The sequence below is a fragment of the Cygnus atratus genome, chromosome 22, assembly GCF_013377495.2.
Source record: "Cygnus atratus isolate AKBS03 ecotype Queensland, Australia chromosome 22, CAtr_DNAZoo_HiC_assembly, whole genome shotgun sequence".
Lineage (NCBI taxonomy): Eukaryota > Metazoa > Chordata > Aves > Anseriformes > Anatidae > Cygnus > Cygnus atratus.
The window spans coordinates 7,628,488-7,646,888 of record NC_066383.1 but is presented as its reverse complement, the minus strand read 5'-3'; the positions used below and the strand labels follow the sequence as shown (position 1 = coordinate 7,646,888).

General features: G+C 40.4%; 1 protein-coding gene across 1 annotated transcript in view; it reads right to left on the bottom strand.

Moving 5' to 3' along the window:
- The window catches only part of KMT2A (lysine methyltransferase 2A), a 50,857-nt gene that overhangs the window by 9,751 nt on the left and 22,705 nt on the right, over window positions 1-18,401 (bottom strand). Inside the window, exons 10-29 of the mRNA XM_035555955.2 lie at window positions 17,829-17,942; window positions 16,512-16,658; window positions 16,144-16,239; window positions 15,231-15,351; window positions 14,362-14,475; window positions 13,832-14,016; window positions 13,077-13,250; window positions 12,122-12,232; window positions 11,816-11,889; window positions 11,114-11,307; window positions 10,621-10,727; window positions 9,946-10,083; window positions 9,684-9,842; window positions 9,272-9,389; window positions 9,109-9,187; window positions 8,692-8,852; window positions 7,553-7,738; window positions 2,578-6,883; window positions 1,125-1,205; window positions 51-115 (exon numbers count right to left, since the gene is read on the bottom strand). Of these exons, the coding sequence (XP_035411848.1) occupies window positions 51-115; window positions 1,125-1,205; window positions 2,578-6,883; window positions 7,553-7,738; window positions 8,692-8,852; window positions 9,109-9,187; window positions 9,272-9,389; window positions 9,684-9,842; window positions 9,946-10,083; window positions 10,621-10,727; window positions 11,114-11,307; window positions 11,816-11,889; window positions 12,122-12,232; window positions 13,077-13,250; window positions 13,832-14,016; window positions 14,362-14,475; window positions 15,231-15,351; window positions 16,144-16,239; window positions 16,512-16,658; window positions 17,829-17,942 (6,730 nt within the window). The remainder of the gene's footprint in view (window positions 1-50; window positions 116-1,124; window positions 1,206-2,577; window positions 6,884-7,552; window positions 7,739-8,691; window positions 8,853-9,108; window positions 9,188-9,271; window positions 9,390-9,683; window positions 9,843-9,945; window positions 10,084-10,620; window positions 10,728-11,113; window positions 11,308-11,815; window positions 11,890-12,121; window positions 12,233-13,076; window positions 13,251-13,831; window positions 14,017-14,361; window positions 14,476-15,230; window positions 15,352-16,143; window positions 16,240-16,511; window positions 16,659-17,828; window positions 17,943-18,401) is intronic.

Sequence of the window (18,401 nt, the reverse complement as noted above, 5' to 3'; positions counted from 1 at the left end):
CCCAGCCTTGGAGAATCCCAGAACTTGGTGCTTTTGAAGAAGCAACATACCTGCATTTTCTTGCTCATTTGCTGAAGTCTGTGTTGATTGAGGTTCTGTGAGGACTGACATTTGCCTTTAGAGGGAAGTGAAAATTAAGGCTACTTAATAACCTACTTCATTCCCATTTTTCAGTGACTGAATCAGTGCTAAATAAGCTCACATTTGTTTTTTTTCATTTGTTCATTTTTAATGATAAGACAATCAAACATACTGTTAAAAATAAGTTTCAAAATTAATTTCTGGTATAGCATTACTTGCTTTTCTCAAGAATTGTCTGCAGTGTTATTTCAGAGAGGGAGAAAAAAGCTGCACTGCACAGCAATTCAGTAGAAGACTTTGCACAAAACAGGAGCTACAGAGATCAGTGTAAACCATACCTTTCCCTATTCACTCTATTACAGTAAAGCCTGTATGATAACTGGAAATGTATTAGTTATGAATGGCCTTGTTCCCTAATTCCAGTTTCAGCTTTGTAAAGCACATACTGTACTCAGGCTGCAGAATTAACTTTGGTGGCCTTGGAAAATCATGGGAAGACAGCAAGCAGTTATCCAAGGCAAAGCCAATCCTAGGGTACTTAGTTTGTAAATCAAGGGCTTATGTAGCTATTAATCTGGTAGCCTCACCAGCCATGAAGAGTCAACTACAAAATCTGGGAACCAGGCAGAGGAAAAAAAAACAAAAAACATTTTGCAGATATGTTCTAACAGCAGTTCAACTGGAAATGAACAAACAAAAAGATTCTATTCTCTAGCATTTATTTTTGTGGTACCTATCAGTCTGTAGGTAGCAGCCTAATTTAATACAATCTGCAACCTGTTCTTTTTATTAGTCCTATTCTGTAATAAGGTATATGCTAACAGATGATCAGCCAAAATTGTTTGAGTAAGCAATAACCTTCCCAAAGCTATATTCAACTTTATTTTAAAAAATGGCTTCATACTGAAAGTAAATGTAGCTGCTCATTACACACTAAAAGCTCCCATGATAATTTAGTTAGCAAAGACTTCTCACATTCTCCAAATAAATTTCTTTAAACTTAAGCCAGCAGCGCCTGAGGGAAAGGTGTATTTCATGCTTACCCTGCAGACTGGCCACATTGTTTCTGTGATGGCTGATCTATGCTTGCTGCATCCTGCACATCTGCCTTCACAGCAGGAGTCCTGGAAAAAAAAACAGTTAGGAACATTCAAAACACTTGACAAGTCATGTACAGAATACAGGAGACTGGAAGGCAGTAATAGATCCACTGGGAGTTGTCGCAAGTGATTCAGCAGTTCAGCAAAATTACGCAGGTAGTGACAACTGCTCCTGTGATGAGAGAAAATAGATCACATTTCCAGCACTACATGAGATTCAAAGACTTGCACTCCAAGAGGAATGAGCAGCATGAATCTGGTTGCAAGAGAAACAATTCTGAGCGACCATAAGCAATAAGCTCAGGGGTGAAGGGATGCATGGTGGAATGTTGACAGCCACAGCAAACATTTACAGACTAAAACAAATTCACAAGTAACAGCAACACAAAAAAGCTATTTAAAAAGATTAAGCTGTCCAAATAGCTCTGGATCATCTGTTCAAGAATCAGATTTCTCACGAGACATTGAGATGATCAAGTAATCACACAAGTGATGTGCAATATTTGTCAGTTACCATAAGATGGATACTACCACCTTTTAGCACCAGCGCTCATTCTGGCCTATTCTCTAATGTAGAAAGAATTGAAAGTAAGCGGTACAATCTCCCTGCTGAAATGCGTAATTGTTGGCAGAGTCACACTAGGTGACAACCAAGTGCTACATCCATAAAACCATCTAGATTTGTATGTAAAACATAGACCAACAATTCTGCTTCTCTCTACAGATCCATATTTCAAAGAGTCAATTCAAATGTCATTTTAATTTAAGATTTGGAAAATAACCCTCTACTGTAAGAGACTAACGCACTCTCTGCTGTTCTGACAAAGTCACGAGCCAGATTCTTCCAGTTCTCTCAGTTCCTCCCCAGTCCCTCTTGCCTGCATGGCCTAGGGAGGATGGAAGAGGGGCAGGAAGAATAAAGCACGTACTGGAGAGGCATTACACTCACAGATACAGGCATGCAGTTTAAATTTCATAATCAAAATTACCATGATAACAGTGTAACAGTGCATCATTTTGGTGCCTTAGAACACCGCTAATAATACTATTAAAACTTCCAGAGCACTTAAATACATTAACAGCATACGGGAATAGAACACAACACCTGTTTCAGTACCATATTCTCAACTGATACATCTAAAACACTCCTCAATTTGCCAGAGTTGTCAACGACAAATGAAAGTCCTAATCCCAGCCCTCAAAGTCTTAAGTTTCTCATTCTTCCTCTTCCAGAGGTAAAAGGTCTACTAACTTCTTTAGAGATCTGCTTTCCATTGACAGCTGAGTTTTTTACATTAAAAATTATCAAAAGGCAAATCTGCCGTAGAAACTAAAGAAAGATTCTTTCCTATATTGTTACAGTCTCACAGATGAGCAAAGCAAACACTTCTCTTACCGTGTAGCTGAGACTTGGGGTACAGCAACAGCCCCTCTGTCAGGAACGTGTGCTTCAGAGGAACCAGTCCATGAGTGAGAAGTTTTGTGCTTCTTTCCATTCCCTTTCTCTAAAGATGGCTGAATGCGCTTGATTTTTGGCTTCATTTTTGTGGGACCAAGCATAGAGCTACTCGCAGACTGCTGACCAGATGATGGGGAGCCTCCAGGAGATGCTGAACTGGCATGCATCACAGATTGGGAAACCTTGTTTTGTTCGAGTCCGGTACTACTGGGCACATCAACCAGCTGTGGGAAGCTCGACAACTGAGCTGTTGCTGAAGCCGCACCGAGGTCTAGCTGTGAGGAAGCAATTCCAGTTTTGCTGGCTAAGAGTTGCGTCATATGCTGAAGCTGGTAAGAGCCTTCTGGGTCAGTAGATGACTGAGCAACTGTCATGCTCATATTCTGTGCTGAAGGCAGAACACATATGCTCGATGCAGCTGTCATTGCCGCTGTAGATGGAGTTTGTGACGTTCCCAGCTGCGAAAACATCCCAGAACCTGGAGGTAAAGTCATGTGCGGCTCCTGAAGACCAAGGCTTTGCTGACTAGCTTTGATCAAGAGGTTGCTTATTGAACCAAGGTCCCCTAATAATCCAGGGCTAGTTAATGTTACTGAACTCTGTCCCAAAACATGGCTAGGAACTGACCCACCAGTAGTGGGGGCTGCTGTGGCCTGCATGGATACCACATTCAGCACTGAGGAACTTGACGCTAGCCCTGACACAGGCCCCGCTGGAAGGTGACCAGCATCTGGCCCGATAACACTGGGAGATGTGCCAACTGCAGTAGCTGTCCCACCTTGTGGGAGCAAAGAGGTTTGCTCAAAATACATTACTCCAGACTTGGACCTTTTGATAATATTGGGTACAGTTCTATGGGATGTTGAATTTGCAATGGTTCCCAAATCCAGTGGGTGGTTGGAAATTTGGGAAGGAGCAAAATTAATTAAGGTCATGTTGGAGACCATATCAGGAGGAGCTATAGCAGAAGGGGTTCCAGAGGGAGCCAGCTTCTTATTCTTCCGTGACTGCAGACGAGATATTGGCCGTTTCTTGCCCAGGGTAGCAGTTGGTGTAGAAGCAGTGGCACCAAGGTCTGTCCTCTGACTAGCTTCAGATACTAGGAGCTGGGGATCAGGGGGTGGCTGCACACCAATAAGAAGACCTGGTGAAGGACTGCCAATATTTGGTGGGAAGCCGGTCTGAGAGGCCGTGGAGAAGGGATGTATATGCTGGTGATGGGACATGGGCAACAATCCTTTGCTGGTGGGAGGAAATAATGACTGAGATGAGGGCAAGCTTGGATTTAATCCCGTGGTCAGCGTGAGCCCACTTCCCATAGGCCCCAGTACTGAGGCATTAGTCTCCATCACGCTCTGTGCTGAACTAACAGAAGGTGTCAACTGTATCTTCTGAGTAACACCATTGGGAAGTGTTTGGAGGACGTATAATGGCTGCATATTTTGATTGACTACAAGAAGTTTTTCTGTGGCTGGCTTGAGGTGGGGTGGTGTTGTCTGCACTGCAGCATTAGAAATCTGAGAGGGGCCGGGACTGTCCGTGGAATTGGGAACATACTTCTGGTTTTGCAGGGGAACAGTGGGTGACACTGGTACTTGGATACCTGGAGTCCCGCTGTTCCTAGTTAAATCTTGGTTGCTGCCATGTCCTTGCTCCACTGGGCCACAGGGCGGGCTGGCTATATGCTCTGCGTCGATGTGACCTTGGATGAAGTGGTCAGGAGTCATGTGTCCTTCAGGGCTTGGGTCTACTCCTGGACTCAAAAGAGTTGTATCGCTCTCACTGGAAGCAGATTTTTCTGTAACTGTAACTCTTTTTTCCCCAGATTCTGTGGAGGGCAAGGCAAGTATTGACCTCTCTCCTGAAGAAGACAGTGAAGACTCTGAAATTACAGCAAGTCTGTTGTGATTTTGGCTGGGCACCGTAGGGCTGCGAGTAGTCAGAACAGAGAGATCAGAAGGAAGTTCCAGTGGTAATTCAAATTGTTCCTCTGCTGATATGGAGGAAGAAACACTGCTATCCACTGGCTCAGCTGTTGGCAGCTGTTGAGAAAATACTTCAAACAAACCCATATCCTTGCCACGATTGCTATCCAGACCTAAACCTTCTCCAAGTGTTAGAAGTTCAGATGATGACGACTCCGGACTTTCTCCTAATGCCTGCATAGATGGTGTATTCTTCAGCACAAAGTCCATGATGTCTGAAGGGAGGATGTTTCCACAGTCATCGCTGTTGTTATTGTCAGAATCAGATTTTAGAAGTTCTGTGTTAAAAGTATCCAGTAAGTTCTTATCAGAAGGCGTGCTTGCGTGAGCCCTACGACCTGTTTCCAACGAACTCAATTGAGCTTCCAGAGAATCCTGACCTTGCGTTTTAACCCTGCTTACAGAATGGCAGTTATCAATCTTTGGATCAGTTTTGTGGACAGCAGGGCTCTTTGTGACTTGTACTTTTTCCCCAGTTTCTTCAGTTCTATCCAGCTTTAAGCTTTCTGTTCCATTTTCTTTTCCACTCCTTTTTGTTACTTGATTTACTTTTCTTGTTGTGGCTGTGACACTTGTATCACTTTCAGTCCCATCATCTACACCATCTAACTGTGAGATTTTTGGAAGATCACATTGCTCTTCCTCCCTGAATAAGTTATGGGACCCAAGCCTCTCCTCGGTGTTTGAGGAAACCACTGTTCTAGTGAAATTATAATAGTACAAGTCATCTTCATCTGATGTACTCAAGTCATCTGCACCATCCACCTGTCCTTCTGCAGACCGCTTTCCTCGCTTCTTCCCAGTTGAGTTACTATAGAATGGAATATCTTCTTCTCCATAGGACCTCACACCGTACAGAGGTGTCAATCCAAAGAACATATTAGATCTTGCCCGTGCACTTCTCCGTGGATACCTCCGCTTGTATGAGCCTTCTTCTTGAGTTTTAGTTCCATCCTGAAGCATCAAGTTGTTATCTTGAACGGGCAAATTTTCATATGCATTATTCTGAGATTCCTGTGTTGGTGCTTTATTTGGACTTTCCTGAACTACAGAGTTATCTTCTGGGCTTTCAGATGACGGCTCTGATGAAGTGGCCAGTTCTGCCCCCGCAGACTGATGTTCAGCATCACTTTCTTGCTGTGCAGCTTTAGACTGATTTTCATTTTCCATCTTGAGAGGTGTCAGAGTGACTTTAACAGTGCGTTTTCTAGGTGCCTGTGACTCCTTAGAAGCCACTTCAATCGGCACTGCAGAGCCTTTAGAGGACCCCTGTGAGGGTGGAGACTTCTCACCAGCTTTTTCAGCAGGAGTATTATTACATAACCTCTGACTAATTTGTTCAGTCACTAAACCCTGATTACCAAATTCTGATTTCAGATTTCCTTCATCACTGCCTACTGCTTGACTTGAATCTGCAAGAGATTTCAGGGAATGCTTCTCTTTAAAACTCTCTTTCACTAACTTTTTCCCCTTCTGACGCCTGTCTCTAGAGGCAGAAACTGCCTGCTCACTTGCTGCAGGAGATCTGCTATTTACCCCTGCGGACTTCAATGTCTTTACATCCATCTCATCAACCGAAGCAGTTTTATCTGGCTGTACGGGTTCCAAGTGCTGATCTCTGTCTTTTCTTGGGCCTCTCTGATGCAAAGACGGAAAAGATATTGTTTCTTTGGAGGAAAATGATCCTGAAGATTCTTGAAAGGTTCCTATTTTAACATTTGTTTCTGTGCCTGATGAACTGTTTGGTTGAGTAGACATTTTGGAGCTTCCTCCAGAGGCAAAAATATGAGCTGAGTAATCTGGGTCCTTTGAGGTCAGTGTTTTCATCTTCTCTCCCTTTGAAGGTGCACTTTTGGCTAACAGATCTGAACTACTAGAATGTTTTCCCTCTGAAGACTGAGATGCATCTGGCTGGTAAGTTTTACTTCCACTTGTAGCTGCTGTCTTCTGGGAGCTTGAACTGGTAGAGCAGCTTTGAACTGTAGCACTTGTGGTACCTGAATTCACAGATCCCACAAAGCGGTCAGTATTTTTTACACTCTGTTCATGTTCTGAAGAGGACCCTGTGTTGGAAACTGAAGATACACTCTGCCTGGAATAAGTATTCCCAGCTCGTGTAGGTGAAATCATACGGAGTTTTGATTGCTGCTGTGATAAAGAAGAAGTGCTATGTCTCCTAGAACCAATGCTCTTAAGTCCAGAGGACAGTAAAGGATCTCCTACTGTAACTATTTCATGGGTCACTGGTGTAGGACTCCCTGAGAAAATAAAGCAAGGAAGACTGTTAAGTGATCTGAATCCTTCACAATCAATACATACCCCATTCTTTCATAACAAACACAAGAAATTAAAAAAAAACAGCAACATGAAAAGCCTTCAACCACATAGTGTAAACATAATGATGACACTTGAGATACACACTAAAAATGTGATACTGTCAATCAGTATTCATCACATAAGGCTCACAAGTCTGTATCTCAGGGTTCAGTACCTCACCTTTAGATGCAAATTTTCAAAATTATTTTTTTTAAACAAAATGCTACTCATATAGATATATTATGTGACCTAAAATATTGGATTTACAATTCTCTCTGGAAAAATATCATCTGAGATTATTAAGCCCCTAACTTTTATTACAGTTCTTACATATTACTGCTACATCATTGCCCAAACATTGCTTTCCTCATCCCACAGAAATTTTTGCTCCAATCATCCATTTCTTGACAGGCCACCTCTACAATGTATTTTTCAGAAACGTCCTTCCCTCAAACCTATTGCCATTCTCCATTTTCTTCAGGAACAGGAAACTAAACATCCCATTCTGAATAAAGCCAAAAAAAAAAAAGACATGAACCAACCAACCCAAAAAAATAATCCAAAACAAACAAAACCAAAACATAAATCAAAGCCAACAGCACTTGAAGTACCTGCAGAGGGTAAAGGCCTAGAGCCAGGAGACCTCTGTGTGGAGTGATAACTTGGTGTCCTGATCCTAAGGCCCTTTGAGACCAATGGATAGTAACAGGAACTAGAGGTCTGAGAATGTATGGGACGATCTGGTGATGGTGGGTTTACGATTTCAGGTGCATTTCTGCTGTCTTTGGATAGAGTTTCTGTTGTTGCATGAAAGAGAAACAACAATATAAGTCACTACTGAATTCTAAAATCTATGACCTGATATATTGCTGTCAGGTTTCACTTGAGGAATCAGGGCATTTGTTAAATAAATACGAACTCAAAGATTACTGCTTCCTTGTAATGGGATGTCTATTTTCTTTTCCCAAGAACATATTCAATACATACAGCAAGAAATAGGCTTAGCGTAGGAATTATGACACACTTTCTGACAGCTTCATTTTTAAGAGTACTTTGCCTTGGGACAATGACAACACATTTGAAGTTCTGAGAACACTCATGACATTAATAACAATAGGCAAGTCTTCCACCGCTAAACCACCCCTCTCTTGTTCTCTCCCACTTCTAAACTTACCTTGCTTCCTTTTCTCTTTTCAGATTTGTGCCTCTGCTATTCAGACTCTGCTACTGATTTCCCTCAGCTTACACATTGAACTGTTACATTTAAATGAACTTCTACATTGACAGTGATGACTGCTGTTAAAAATTTTAAACAGCTTCCAAACCTTCCTTTTCTGCAAACTGAAAAGGATATGGTTTTTACGTTTATTGTTTTTGTTCTTGTTTTGTTTTTTAAACTCACATGTGTATGGAAAAAGCAGTTTGGAAACACAGAAGCAGCACAACACTACTATTTAACATGGTATCCAACAATCCACAAGTTATATACCAACGTTGACACTAGAGTTAAGATTTATAGTTTTAGATCATTAGAAAAAATCTCAGATCCGTAGACTAGAAAGCACTATTACAGTAGTTTCAGTTTGGCTCCAGTTTTCTAAGTTAGCAGGCACTACAATCATGAAGCAGATTCTGTCCAAATCAGTTTTAAAAGACTGAAGGTCCCAGCTGCTACCTGACTTTCTGGTAAGGATATACTATGGCAAAAACATGTAGAGAATATACCTTTAACAAGTCCTTAGAAGATTACCTGTAAGGGAAACTGGGCTATGGGCAATTGTTCTGTTATCATCATGTTCTACAGTGCTGTTGATATCAGGTTCTATGACTGGTGGTCGGCATTCCATGATCTTGCAGGTATACACACAGCGTTTCCTGGCATCTGTTGTGCTCCAGTACACTCTGGAGCACCTAGAATATAATTCAAACATAAAATCATTTACTCAGTAGTCAAGTAAGCCTTGACATTCTTATTTTAAATTTGCAGTTTCTTGAAATTACACAGAATGAATAAAGGCTTTCTATCACAACATGCTGCACAACTAGCTTAGTCATTAGATTTCTGAACAGTTTATGAAAGCTACAGTCAATTTCTACATTTGTTACTTCAGTGCCAGTTTGGCACTAACATAGTAAAAGACATTGTCATGAAAAAGCATATACTCACTGATAGCCGATGGGAAACAACTTATCTTCACAGTCTGAGAGGTCATTCAAAATTCCTAAACAGTCTATTGTCATTGAACCTAAGCAAAAAGAGGAACAGAAAAGTCCCATGAACAAGATTCCAGCACCAGAAATGGAACAAGTATTCCGGGACTAGACCTCACCAATCATCATGTGGATGTTCTCTGGTTCCAAGCCACTAAGAAATTTTCTTCTCAAACTGATTCCTTCAAAATCCACAAAAACTCTCCTAAGAACTTCAAACCCATTCTCAGGAACCACCTGGAGCAAAAATCCACAAAACATCTCATTAACTTTAAAGGAACTACTATAAATATACTGTGCTGTCTGTTGTACCGGATCCTCAGTTTGGTCTTCAATTTGGTTCTTGAACCACGACATCGTACCTCTTCCCAAACGTCATCATGCCAGTTGTATCACTGACTTATTTTTAACAGCACTGTGGTCAGGCCCTCATTCATAAGGAACATATTCAATCTTAACTTTAAAAAAATGCTTATAGTTACAGGCTGTCTACACCTTCAGACAAAGAAATGCATGAAAGAAAAATCTCACCTCTCCTTTGATCAAATCACGATGCCTCTGGCAGTAAACCTTCTTATCATCCAGAAACACACAGTTCTTGGCTCGTGAGCACATGAAATGATAATTACTTGTACAGGAAGTGAGGCAGCAGCCTACTGTAGCGCCCGACTTCTGACAGAACTCACATCTCTGCAAAAGCAAAAAAATAAAGGTAAAAATTAATTGATTCTAAAATCAGGCTACCATATATGTCAGTTGTTTTCTTCTGCAATGGTAGAATACACATACTCACCAGCTGCTTTCCCCGGATCACAGCCATGTGCACATTTTTCAGAGAACCATCATCATCTTCAAACACTTCTGCTGACCATAAAGCACAGTTCACGTGTGTCCATTCATTTTGGCCAATATACAGAAGACGTCCAGCATCCTAAGGAATGGGAGGAAACCATTTTTTTCCCCCCTCAAATGTTCCACAAGACACAAAAGCCTAGTAGGTTTCAACTGCACTGGATTTAAGTTCTCCCCAAAAGAAAGTTTGACAAGCTAGCATTACTTTCAGAGCTTAAAAGATAAACGTAAATGAGGCAGAGAAGACTACAACTAAGTACATAATATAAAAAGCTACCTTAGGAAGAAAAAAAATTTAAAATTCTCTTCTTACAGAAACATGTCAAGAGGCTTAAGTGTAAGAAATGTACACTGTTCACGTAAACGTGGTGATGCTACTTGGTGAATTTCTTAATGACACACCTAATGTTAATGCCACACTACTTTTAACCAGAACAAAAGGCAGCTGCAGGTTATTTTTATTTCAAACGACATACCAAGATATCAAAAAAGCAAAACAAAACAAAAAAACCCACCCCACTACCCCTTAGAATCAAGTATCCAGCCTATTCACAGTACCATGTCTGTTGTACTGCTTAAGCCAGTTACTATCAAAATGGGCATGTCAGATACTTACATTAGCACTATCATCACCATATTTCAGGCACAATGCACACTGCCTGTTGTCTTCTACATCTGGAGGTGGATTAAGCTCAGGACTATCTTCTCTGCTTCTGTCAGAACCTTACAGTTAAAAGAGAGAATGGCTTTTATTCCTGAAGGTCAGGAAAGCCAAAATTTATCTAGAAAAATTGTAAGCAAGTGAACAGGCCAGAAGAGCTAAAGAGCAGCCTGAAATTTCAATAACTAGCTTGTAAAGCAAGGGAAATCATGCATCTGCCTCTACCCAGCTCTTGTTCTGGGGGAAGAGAGGCTGGTGAAAATGTACTTCTGGGCCAAAGCTAAGTTGAAGAATATATCAATATGTATCGACTTCTGAATGATTTCAGGTCACACAAGTCTCCAGAATTCTTCAATCACATGCAAAAATACTACTACTCTCTCTTTACTACTAGAGGGTTTGAAGTGAAGCACTGGTTTTGGGGCTAACAATGCTGCTATTTTCTTACTAGAGATAGGTGGTGTAGGAGGATGTAGAGGAGTTGGTGAATCTGGCTCTCCAGGTCCTTTGGGTTTTGGAGCTGGAATGATTTTCTTCATCAGAGGGGGTTGTTCAGTACGGTTGTTCTCTTCACGCTCCTGCCACTGAGCATAATTATGGTCAAGCGAAGGAGGCAGCACTGCATTCGGCAACATACCACTGCTGAAAATGCAACAAGGAGTCAGCTGTCAGACCTGGCTACACCAGATGGCCTTGTGCACTGTATTGCTAGCAATATTGACATTCAACATACAGTAACCACTCCTTTAATTACTTACAGTCCACACATGCTCTCAACAAAGACTATGACCAGTCACTTAAATTTTAAGGTTTGTGATGCAGCTGTTTTCTTTTGAGGATAACAGATACAGGAGAGTCACATCAGATGAGGATAACGAGGAGGAGGGGGAAGGAAGGACAGGACTGACAGGCCGACATGCAATATGCTTAGTTCCACATGATGCTTTTGGTTTCTCTGGTTCATAACAATGAAGTGTACATAAAACCTGCAAACGTGACTGCTGTTTTACTTTTTGAAAACAACCACCACCGCCACAACCATAACATCATAAAAAAACTCCAACCCCACAAACAGGCTCTCTTGATGCTTTTTCCTTGGACAGCTGGCGAATCACAGGATGTCACAGTCAGATGCAGAACAATTACTTACTTGCTTGTTACTTTATTTGGCTCCCAAAATCTGGACTTTTTTACACTGAACCATGGAAAAACACGCTCCATTTGCTGAAAGAAAAGAACATTCCACTAGAAATGTTATACAACAAAATGAAAAAATTAAAGAAATTTGGCCAAGATCTCCTGTAAATGCACAACTAGTAAGATATCATTAACACCAACAACTCTGACAAGGTTATTCTATTCTTGAAAATATCCATAATTGACCCTTTGAATTCCAACAGCTACAAACAGTGGTATAATACAAAGCAGATTTCAAAATAACTGTAATCCTGCTCACCCGAATAAAGAAGGACTTGACCATGCTATTGGCTTTTTTAACTTCTGGCTGCCCTCCATCAGAATTAATGGCTGCTTGAATTATCTTCACAATATCATCACTAAAATCCAGCTGCAAGAAAGCCACAAAATTTTGCATCAGCAGGATTGTCTTATGTACAGCTACATCATCCATTAACTTTTAAGGCGTCAAGTGAACTTCTAGATAAGTAGAAGACTGAACCAGAACATTGACTTCAGCAGAAAAATAATTTGGCTGTAAAGAAGCAAGCAGCTCTGTGCATTTGCAAACTGGCTGGCAGAATTGCTGCACAAACCGATCCATAACTTTAAACTTTCTTCTTCAACCAAGAGTAGGCTGATGACAGATTTTAAATCAACTACACTAAATACCTCACAAGGATTTGGTCAAAAATCTAGCAACAGCATGTTTGCAATGGACATGCCTCCTCAGGACTACAAGATGTGTAGAAGGAGGAGGGGGAAGAAAAAGTAATAAATAAATAAAATAATTTTTAAAGGCCACTCCCTACAAGGAAGCAGATCTGGTCAACACTAGCATTTTATATAAATGACCCCTAAACACATCATCCCTGCAAACGTGAATTAATTGGTTTCCAGAAAACTGACTACCATCAGTGATATTTGACTAGGCTTTTTGCTGGAATCTGCACATAAAAGGATGATCTATTCTGTTCCCATGAACATAAAAGACTAAGAGCAAAAGCAGTTTAACCAAGTATCACTGCTGGTTAAAGAGAAGCATACGACAGTGTAAATTACATGTCTTTGGGCCAACATTAACATGAGTGCCAGCCAGAATTATTTTTAGCAGTACATTAACTTGTTTCCTTGTTCATAAAGAAAAGGCTTAAGCATGCTCAGTTATAAATACCACAGGTCATAAAGCAGTTCAGAGGCTATTATTAGAATAGAGCACTACAACTCTGACATACCACAGAAGTGTAACCTCCTTGATCCATTTTTCTTTTTACTCCTTCCAGATCCAGAGGTTGCTGCTCCTCCTGTTTACTGACTTCTGTTAGGACAGGGGGATCAGGACCTTCAGGAGAGCTTCTGGATGGTATACTCTCTTCTGTCTCAGGATTTAAATCAGGTGGTTTTGCTGCCTGTTAACATCAGCAACCAGACAGACAGACATTGGCTATTGAAGCGTGGCTGCTACTCATGATGTATTCCCCTGTATGTTCATAGGCACAGAGATTCTCATTAACACGAAACAGAGGAGACTCAAGTTCTGAATTCCCGTCCAAAACACAGGGACATGTAAGGCACACAGCAGGACGGTGATCAGCCATGAGGATCAAACTCATTTTTCAGAAGTCCTATTTCTGAACATGTTTTTCAAGACTAAATGTATTTCACCAGAGACCTAAATTGCCCCATTCCTTGAATAACTTTACCACCCTATTTTTCTTTTATTCTCAGAAGTCATAATCATAGATACCCACTTCTCTATTCCCATAGTAATGAACAAAAATTTTTAAAAACAAACAAAAAACCAAACAACATGTACTGTGATTTAAGTACAATAAAATTTTGAGTATGATGCACAGCAATACCAGAAATAAATCAAATGCCAGGCAACACTTCAAGCTGGACTATAATTATAGAATATCCTGAGTTGGAAGGGACCCACGAGGATCATAAAGTCCAACTCCTGGAAACAGGAAACGAGGCTTCAGCTTACCTGCCTATAACGCAGCAAGTGGCTAGTAGTTCTAGAGTTCAACAGGGCTGTTAAAACCTGTTTTAAGGAAACCTGCAGCTCCTTTTCCAGTGCAAGACGCCATTCTGCAGGATGCTGTTCCGTACAGTTAATGCAGGTGTATGCTACACTCTCAGGCAAGTTAGAGAGTATCTCATACATTTCATCTGGAGACAAAAAAAAGAGATAATAGTAATCTGAACTACTTTACTGAAGGACAGATACTGGGAAAAATCCCTACTCTGTATACCACACTTACTGTTTAAATCAAACACCCTCTGTGTAACAAAAGCATCTTGTGTAACTCATTGCGTGATGCCGCATTTGAAACAAGTCCTAAGCTTTCAGGATGTCACTGATATATCATTCCACTCTATAGGTATTTTTCAAGCAGATCACAACAGGTAAGGGTGTTAATGAAACACTCAAAGAGAAAGGCCTAAAATTGGTTTGCTTTTGTCTATTTGCTGCCCCATGTACTTTAAGGATGAAGAGATAAGAATTTGACTTACCAGAAAGGTTTTCACATTTGGAGTGGACCCAGCGGTCACATTTTCCACATTGCATCATCTTACTCTCATAGTCATCATCATCATAGCATTTGTCACAGAGAGGACAAAAATTTCCTGAAAATAAGATATGATTTTACCAGAAGCTCAACTGTCATGCACACACCTTTAAAGGCTAGATGGTTACTTACTAGGGTGCTAAGAAATAAGCTCTCTGAAACCAATACAATTGCATCTACTTTTACAACACTGAAATCAATGGCCACAAACAAACAAACAAACAAAACCCCTGCCTGAAAGACTGGTTACCTGCTTTTTTGTGGGGTGTGATGAAACTGATAAAATACTATATGAACTAGCTTTACAGAGTAGAATGAAAATTGAAAAGATGACATACAGGCAAGAAATTAAGTGGAATAGTCAAGATTTTTTACCCTGAGATTTTGCCCTCCTAGACTCAAAGGCCTTATGCACAGTAACTAACATAAGGATCAACCACTTTACAACAGGAAATGCGCTGTCTTTAAGCCAGAAGACCTTTAAAATACCGTTTTCCTCAAGTGCTGCTTGAAACCGTGGATCAACAGGTCTGTAATAACTGCTTTATCCGGTATAGTGCTTAATTCTGAAGTCTCAAATTCTCTCAATAAAACAATAGCGACTTTCGTTATGCTCTGTAAAACCATGAACATGGTTTTCCTACACAAACAATACTGCTCCAATTCATGGCCCCAACACTAGGTTTCATTTCTGTTTGTACCAGTGATAAGCTCAACAACCTGAGGCCCTCATTTCAATCTACACTGACATCATCTCATTAAAGGACAGAATCTTAAAAGGTACCTGCTGTAAACAATTACAATTTTACGTACCTTTCGCAAAGAGTTTGGCACAATCATGACACAGTGAAAAGTCGTGAGACCACTGCGCATCCCACCCCTTCCCTGGTGTTGTTGATCCACAGCTCTTGCAGCGAACACATTTGGTACATATCTGGAAGATAGATATGTTTGGCAAGAGTTATTTGCTTTTATCCAATGGCTTTTATTCTTTTGTATTAATGATACATTTCATAATTTTATTATTTAATGAGTGCTGATAGCTTATACAACAGAACAAGGAGTTTCAAACACCAGAATTTCCACTATAAGGAGAAGGGCTCCCTCCCTTTATGGTAAGATGGTGCTGATGCAAAAAGAGGAAAAAAAGTGCTTCACATTTGCACTTAAGAAAATATCAACGTTCCTTTCGCATAAGAAAGTATATATAGTTATGACATTCCTTCTGACCCAAAATATGAAGTCTTATTTCACCAGTTTTCCAACTCTGAATACACCATGGTAGAAAACACTTAAAAATTATTAGCAACAAATATATCATAGGCAAGGCTTTTGCACTTGTTTAGAACAAAAATTTGACAGACACAAAGCAGGGCATGAATCCAAACTGCCTCTTAATACCACTATCAACTGGTAAGTTTGTTAAAAAAGTAAATGCTTCCATTCTGAAGAGCTTCTTCCATGTTCTCCAACTATGATCAGAAGAATTACTATACTAAAAAAGGTGTAATGCCTTTATAAATCTGCTTGTTCAAAACCCATCTGCTTTACCACAACCCACCTCATCAAGAAGCCTATTCCCAAATGCATCTTCCAATGCAACAGGCATCCTTCCCTTAAACTGATAAGCCACTGCACTGGAGCAAGTCAACTGCAGCACTTTGGCCTGTAGCATTATGATCAGTTACGTCAATCATCCCAAAAAGAAATTTCAAAAAAATCTTACCCAAACTTTCTTTTTCTTGGTGGGTTTTGTTGGGTAGTTTGGGCCCAGGCACTCAGGGTGATAGCTGTTTCGGCACTTATTGCACTCCAGCAGCTGCTACAAGAATAATGGGAGAGAGTATTGGAACAGAAACCCTAAAAAGGATGCAAAATCTTGGACATTTTCATTTTACATTAGATCCCTTATTTAGGGAAACAGGAGAAGTTGCAACTAAGTGAACTGAGATAAATTCACAGCCGCGCACAGCAGTCTGCACACAGAGTGTGAACTCCACTGTCTACTGTCTGAGTTACCAGCTGAGGGTCAGAGCAAAAAGCTCTGGGAACAGTGCAGAAAAGGCTAGCTGGGTCACTTGGAGGTTAGGGTACCTTGGTGGCCTGGTGCTGTCTCCCACACACGTGGCAGAACTTGCAGCGACGACAGCACCAGTTTTCCAGCTGGTCCTCCAGGGGCCGCTCGCTCTCCTCTAAGCAGAACTTGTGGAAAGGCTCACAACAGACCTGACAATACACAAACTGCAAGGGGGAGAGGGCGGTTTTAGCAAGTCAAAACCTTTTCTTAATTCCCAAACAAGCCTGCTTGCACTCCTTACTACTTTGAATTCTGCTTTACAGCTGACAGTATGAGAATATCTATTAGTATATTTTATGGGGGAAATTGAGTGTGTACTTCAGATAACCTAAATACATGCCTGTCTACACAGATTATGCATCTACCAGCAAATAGGAGTCTGGTACCTTTTATCTATGTGCTCAGAGTATTGGTAAAGGCCTACAGACTTCTTCAGGATTTCCCTCCCTCTCTGTAACACAAGCCAACCACACCCGAAGAAACATTTAGTGGACAAGGAAGGCACATACAGAGCAAAGAGACATCTTTCCCTCTGTTTAGTTTACATGGGCCATTTGAAAGCTCAAAGGATCCTCTACAAGGACAGACATACTAGAAAAAGAATAGTCCTTAGGGCACAAACACTGCAAGCACAAGCAGGACAGAGGAATTGTTTGTTCACTTGAGCAACTGACTGAGAAGGGGATGGCTCCATGTGCCACTGGACCTTCATAATCCTCAAATGCATTGATGTTCACACGAAGAACTTAACCCCATTTTCCTTGAGTACTGTTCACCTTTTCTAGAGTGCTAGCATCACCTTCCCAGGATAGCTAGTCTGAAAATTTTGAGAAGATGCCTATTTTTTCCTGGAAATGCATTTAACAAAACTTAAGCCAAAATTCAGCTGTTTATACAGCACCAAAACCTTGCTGGTTACATTTCAGTAATGGTCTGCAACTCTTAGTAGATGCAGACATACCTGGGAAAATCAACACTGCCTAACACCATTTCAACAAAATTGAGCAGTCTTTCTAATTCCAAGTTAACAGAAAGCAAAAGCCACTGCTTTACCTCAGCTGTGGGATTCCAAATTACGTTTAAGAAGAGATGCAGGGGGCTCTTGAAAATGCCATTCCTTATGTCTAATATAGTTCACTTCTAAACTAAGCACCACAGAAGTTCTCAAAGTGAATTCAAATACCTTCCATTTTAGTATCTTAGGGCAGAGTCTAGCAAGGACAGATTTACAGGTATTATTTTAATTTCCTCTGTTTTATAGATTATTATTATATTTTTTTTGTAACAACATGGTGCTGTAACTAAGTCATCAACAGCAGAACACAATGCTTTACCTCCACATGTCCACTGCTGGCACAGAGAAAACACACCACCCTGGGAGTAATAGGTACCGAGGTCACGATGCCTAACCCACCCATCTCCCAAACATTCTCCACTTCACAGTCCTCCTGAAAGTACAAAAGGATACATCACCATGCAGAATAAGGAAATACCACATCAGTATAAAGAGCTCACATTGCTGTGTTATGCATTCTGTTTCTGTAACTAGGTGTTCTAAAACAGAAATTATTTTAACTTTTATCTTGGTTATTTTATAACATATATTGCAATAGTTACAACTTGGTACTGTTCTTGCCAAGAGAGTTCAATAATACACTAACTTTCTCTCTACAGAAAGCAAGCCTAAAAAGCATGACAAAGTTTTTCACAATTGCACGATTATTACTAAAAATGAAATTTCAGAATAATCACACTTTATTAAAACTTCATATTTGTATAAAACACTTATGAGATCTCACTCTAATCTCCGGTATTAACACTTATAGATGGACTGAAAAATTGTTAGGAAAATGTTAATTTTTATTATTTCAACACTGTTGTTCAAAAAAAAAATAAATACATGATTT